Below are 6,000 nucleotides of genomic sequence, written 5' to 3' on the forward strand. Positions count from 1 at the left end.
TTTCAGCCTGCCAAGCCATTACAGAAGGGGAAAAACCATATGCAAATCAGGCTTGGTCCTACCCCAAAAGGGGCAGTCCAGCCCGAACTGCTAGGTCACATCCCTTCTGCACGAGACCACAAGCATCCCCAGACATGTTTCAGCCTTTTTGGGCGTCATCAGTGAGGAGTAGCTTGGGTCTCTAGGCCCGGCAGACTCGGGACCCACGTCTGGGCATACCCGTCTCGTAACCAGGACTAATGTCTGGCAGAGGGACTCCCAGGACCCCCCTTGTTAATTTGCATATCAACGACAACGTTCACCTTTTCTTCATCTCAGAAGTTCGACGACCCGTGGCTCCTGCTTGAAAGGGAGCGCATTCAAGAAGGGCCATCGATTCCCCGACGAAGAACTCTACAACGCAAAGTACATTTGGGTTGCAGAACTATAGAAGAAGATGAGACTTTAATAGACAATGTATGGACTGGGCTTGTACGATCTCTTTATTTACAGGTTGCCCAGGTGGGGCGATCCTCATACGGAACTGTGCCTACTGGTAGGGGCTCAGAATTCTGCCAATTGTCTAACCAACTTGTCTTCCTCCTAATCTATGGTTGATAACTTTTTACTTTGATTCGTATGTTATTTGAACTGAGCACAGTTGATGCATTTTAATGGACTCAGAGTTATAGTGGTACAACCTAGAACTGCATATATTTACCATTTTAGAATTGTCGGAGCACAAAGTGTATTATCGTGATTGTGCATATAACCTTGAACCTTATTTATATAAAGACTGTGTTTTAACTAACATAGTTGTAGACATTCGTTTGTGGGTGCTTGGGGACAACACTGTACATAAGAACCAGCCTGCATCACCACCTGAGAAGCTAGACCTTGAATGCTCGAACATAGCAACCGTTATTGAGAATCTTGGCTGGGGTCCTCTGTGCCTCTCCTATACCATATAGAGAGCGGGAGTACAGACTAAGCCCTCCGGGCCCTCACACGGGTGGGATGCTTATGGTTTTAAGAATCAGTGTGTAACCTTGCCACTTACAAAATATCTACACTTTGTTAAACTGAGGTTTAGTTGTGTTCAAGATAACTACATTACAAGCAATGGAATCTATTATGAATGGTAAATTGACTTGAATGAGCTTAGAGGCTCTCCAGGGTGCTTGTGAAGCCAGGGAGTTAGACTTTTTTCGATAAGTCTAGGGCCGAGCTGATAGCTTCCCTGGTGGACTACCAAATTGACTGCGAAGCTCTTGATGAAGGGGAGGATGTAACTAATGAGGGCCCTGCCCCTGGGGTTGTTGTCAAATCTGATTCTGGGAGCGCCACCACTCCTGCGGCCCCTGTTCCGAACCACAGCACTGCTCTTCAGGGGGAAGCCCTGAAGGTTGAACTTTTAAAATTGGTGCTAGAACAGGAACAGTTAGCTTTTCAATACAAAAAGTTGGAAATAGAAGCTGAATTGAAGAAAGAGGAGTTGGTACAACAAGTAGCACTCAAAGATAGGGACACTGAGCACCAGACAATTCCGCTGGAAAAAGCTAGAGTGGAGACTTCCACGAAACCAGTTGAGTGCCAGGTCCTCAGCCACCAAGTTTATGAAAGATTTGGTTGGCATGTATGCAGAGGGTTCTGATATTCTCCAATGGATTGAAGCGTTTCAAATGGCTTGTGGAATCCATGATGTTGATAAAAGAGAATGGGCTAAGTGTTTGTTAAGCAGAGTGCCCCAGACTGGATATGAATGTATTCTGAAACGGAGTGTGGAAGACCAGGGTCAGTATGAGTGCACAAAGTCTGCTTTGATTGCCAAGTTTGGCAAGACACGTACCCAATACCTTGGTTCAGGGAATTTAAGAAACAAGAGAATGTGTCTTGAGTTGACTGGGTGAGTGCTGCGCACATGAACATGATGGGGTGGATTGATGGTTACAAAGTGAAAATGTTTGAATTGTCAAACCTTTTTGTTTTTTGAGCATTTTTTAGAAGCCTGTTCACCGGAGCTGCGTCAGTATGTTGCTGACCAGAACATTTTAGATACCTTTAAGCTGGCCAGGCTGGCTGACCACTTGGTGTTCCCTAAGGACTCCAGTGGGAAGGACAAGGATAAAGAAAAGGGGACCTCTCAGAAGGCTGAGGAGTCCCAAAAGCAATCCCAGTCACGTAAACCAAAACCTCTCTCTCCTAAGACCCAAAAATCTAGTGGGGATAAATCCAATGTGGGTGGGAATAAGAGTAGCGGTCCACCTGCTGCAAAGCAGGCTCAGAGTGGTTCCAGTACCATACCTCACTCTCCTGGCACATGTTGGGAATGTTGGGCTCTGGATCACAAGTAGGGGTACCCCAAGTGTAAAGGTAAGTCACTTGTAGTCCAGCTGTTAGCCTGAGCTACCCTTACACCATGCCTGAGGAGGAGGCCACTGGCCTCCCCTCTTCTATAGGGATCAGATTCAGTGCTCCTATAGAGATTTCCCTAGTGTCCCTTGGGGCCTGGGACCAGTACGAGGAGGTAAGGGGTACCAAACCACTACCAGCTTTCTTCCCACAACCTTCCTCTCAGGATAAAGAGATTTGCCATCTAATAGATCTTAACCTGTTAAGTGCCGAGGATGAGCACGCTCGGCATGCGTGCATAGACGTGCATAATAGCCCAGCAGTTAAGTTAAAAGGGTGTTTCTGAGATATACAACACAGACCTTTGCGACAGTCTATCACATTTGGTGGGATGTCCAGAGGCAAGAATACATTGGTGACATTAGTAGATGAATAAGAGGGGCTTTTGACTACGAGGATATGTCAGTGGGAACCATATGTCTTGGAAATGAGACAAAGCAGAGAAGCACAAGTTTGATACCTGGTCCAGCGCTTACAGGATCTACACCAGCATTAAGCACAGTATTAAAAAAAAATAACATTTAATTACTGAGGTGTATGGGGTTTCATGGGTGCCCCTACATGAGGGGTCTAGGGGAGGTCCACTAGGATGGTAGCATCATGGGCATAGGCTAAGGGTGTTTCTATCCCAAACGTTTATTGGGCGGCCACGTGGGCTGTCCCAATTACATTTATTCGACACTACTACTTCAACATCCATGCACGTTTGATAATGGAAGGTGGTTCCTGTCGCAGAAACTGGATCCGCATTTAAGTACTGGCACGAGGAAGAGCAGAACCCGGAATAATTAGGATTACTGGTAAGGGATCCCCAGATTTACATTCGAAGGCTCACAGATGGCATGTCATCGTTTTGAAAAATGTTGCAATTAGAGCAATAGTAATTTAACAGCAGTCTCACATTCTACTAGTTGCGCACGAACGTGCAAAAGATGACTACCAATTGAACTGAACAATAAGGTTCTTTTTATACTAACATTGCAGTCGGAATTCAATTTCAGACATTGCATACGTTATTTATTGGGACATTAGAAGTATGTTTTGAGGGTGATATTTATTAATAAAACGTACAGTTAAGAGTATAAGGAACACATACGATTAGGGGGAATTGTGACTCTTAGAAAGCGAAAAGGCAGGCACGTAATCCTACAGAACTTGCATTGATCCTCCAATAAAATTCGAGGGAGTTGTACTCCCTCTGCAAAAAAGTGTCAATGTTTCGGGATATTGTCCATATAAGGACTACTAGGTCTTACATTATCGTTGCCATTACTGTTACTTAAGGCGTAGCACAAGTCTACCCCCGGGCTTTCTAAAAAGTGAATTTACTATTCTTACCTTCCAGTTGATGTCCGGCATGGCACTCGCACTCCGATGATTCCTTCCTTTAGAACTTTCTAAATCAAAGTCGCACGATTCTCTTGCCGAGTGCTGGATAGTTTTTAGTTGGGAGGTGTAAAAATAGCAGCCAATCAGAAACTCGCCTGTCAAACCCTGTTTGTGATCGTCTCGACACTACCTTCCAAGCATGGTCAGCAGCAGGAGTGCTGTGGCCAAACGCGGAGGCGGCTGACATGTTGGAATGGAGTCCTCTCCAATTAGGTTCAATAGTGCTCGCTGAGACAATGTAACATAGCCAATATTTTCTCGCATTGAGAGGTAATTTTATTATACCTAATACCAATGAAGTAGTCATATATTATAACTAGACATTTGTCATAAATATGAAATGTTATACCTGTCAATTTGAACATATACCGTTGTAACATGTTCCCCGAAATAGGCTTTAACTGTTTGGTTCCTGATCACTGTTAAGCAAGAAAACGCAAACACATGCAGTTTAATGTTCTTTTAAGCTGCTGTGAAAAAGAATGTTATGCGTTTTTGCAAATAAGTAAAACTATAAGGTGGTGGAAAAAGAAACCTGTAAATTACATAAATGTGAACTCACTTAACGGAGCATTCTGACTTCAACTCTTCTAGTTTCTAACAAAGTGAACAAGGCAACTTCTCGTTAAAGATGGCTATGACATTTACTCTTTAGAGAGGCACAGTTACCTGCGCTGCAGTTCCCAATCTTAAATTATTTATCTATTTTATGTGTTCACCAGCAGTTAGGAATCCACAAAAAGAGTACTGTAATACTTGTTTTCAAAGCTGTAACTTCTAGAACATTCCAAAGCTTCTGGGGAGCGCTAAAAAACAGTCTTTCTGATTGACCAGAGCACATATTGTTCGGATTACTTGCCGGTAATCTTCATTACTCCTAACCCTACTCTTCCTCGTCCAATTACTTACTTTGAGTACGTTCAGATCTACCCTGGCCCCTCCCAGGAAGTGTAACCTCCCACTTACCTATCACATGGGAGTGAATCGAAAGCCCAGACATGGGCACCATCCGCCCAAGGGCGAGAGGGAAGGGAAGTCCATACTGGAACAAGGAAGAGTAGGACTAGTGAAGACAAGTTCCTGTACGCTCACGTCATAAAAAATACAACCCACTTGGGAAAAAAAGCCAAGAGATTTCTTGCAAGGATAGCAAGGTTTAATCGTACAAAAAGTAAGGGTGCACGCAGCAAACTCTGTGCTCGAGAACGTTCTGGCCTCCAGTGATACAAACATAAGCTTATAGCGTCATCGCTATATGATAAAAGTCTGTGTGGCTGGTTTGTGAGACTCTACACAAGGGCCTGCTGCATAGGGGATGCCAGGCTGCGATTGGTTCCCATCTGTCTTCTCTCACATGTGGTCAGTGGGCTTGTCTCTCCTGGGACCGAAGGTCAGGCGCTTCACATGTTGCTTTTACAGAGTTACTATTGCAAGATAATGCTATTACATCATTATGGCACCTGGGAAACTTGGGGACTGGCACAGGGGGAGGAACACGATCATGCTGACCCACACATTCTTTGCTCAGCTCATAACGCACTCTCCGCACCCAAGTCTTCCACCCTCGTTTTGAACTATAATTTATTCCTCCCTGTACCTCGTATACCAAAGGGTGTATTTACTGAATAAGGTAAAATGGTTGTGTTCGTTCAGATGTTTTATGACCATTGGTTTTATGGGTGTTATGGTATGGTAATGTTTATTTATAAAGTTCCTATACACATGTAAGTGTTTCAAGGCGCTCAAGGAGGAAGGGAACAGGGGAGAAAAAACAACAGTCGTTCAGAACCCTTTAGTTTCTGAACGATAGCCAGGCAGGGTAACTGCATAAAATACAGTTAGCAGTGAAGATGACAACAAATAGGTCTGACGACGATTCTGCAGTTTTCCCAAGAGCATAGAGGTGCACCGTGCAGAGAGGGGAGACAGGGATGGAAGGATAAACGATCTTCAGGCATGGTACGATCAGATCGTGCAAATGCACAGACGGTACAGGCGAGGAGCGGGGGAAGAGGACAAGTGCAGGTGGGGTAGAATTCAGATACGCCTCGTTGGTCAGAAACTGAGTAAGTGCTGAGAGATGCCATTCTCAATGGGTAATTCAACAAGTGCAGCAGCAATGAGGCAAGTGCAGGCTCTGAGGTAAGTGCTGGCGGACTGGCGAGGATGCCGGGTACCTGTGAGACTCTGAGGTGCTCCCTGCGGCCAGTCAGCATGCTG

The 6,000-nt window shown here is 44.8% G+C and overlaps 1 protein-coding gene across 1 annotated transcript in view; it reads right to left on the bottom strand.

The window, feature by feature from the left end:
* The window catches only part of SMIM11 (small integral membrane protein 11), a 37,344-nt gene extending 33,461 nt beyond the window's left edge, over window positions 1-3,883 (bottom strand). Inside the window, exon 1 of the mRNA XM_069637343.1 lies at window positions 3,730-3,883. Coding sequence (XP_069493444.1) covers window positions 3,730-3,750 — 21 coding nt within the window. The 5' untranslated portion in view covers window positions 3,751-3,883. The remainder of the gene's footprint in view (window positions 1-3,729) is intronic.
* Window positions 3,884-6,000: the final 2,117 nt, after the last annotated feature.

The sequence above is a fragment of the Ambystoma mexicanum genome, chromosome 7p, assembly GCF_040938575.1.
Source record: "Ambystoma mexicanum isolate Mex_15411 chromosome 7p, UKY_AmexF1_1, whole genome shotgun sequence".
Taxonomy (NCBI): domain Eukaryota; kingdom Metazoa; phylum Chordata; class Amphibia; order Caudata; family Ambystomatidae; genus Ambystoma; species Ambystoma mexicanum.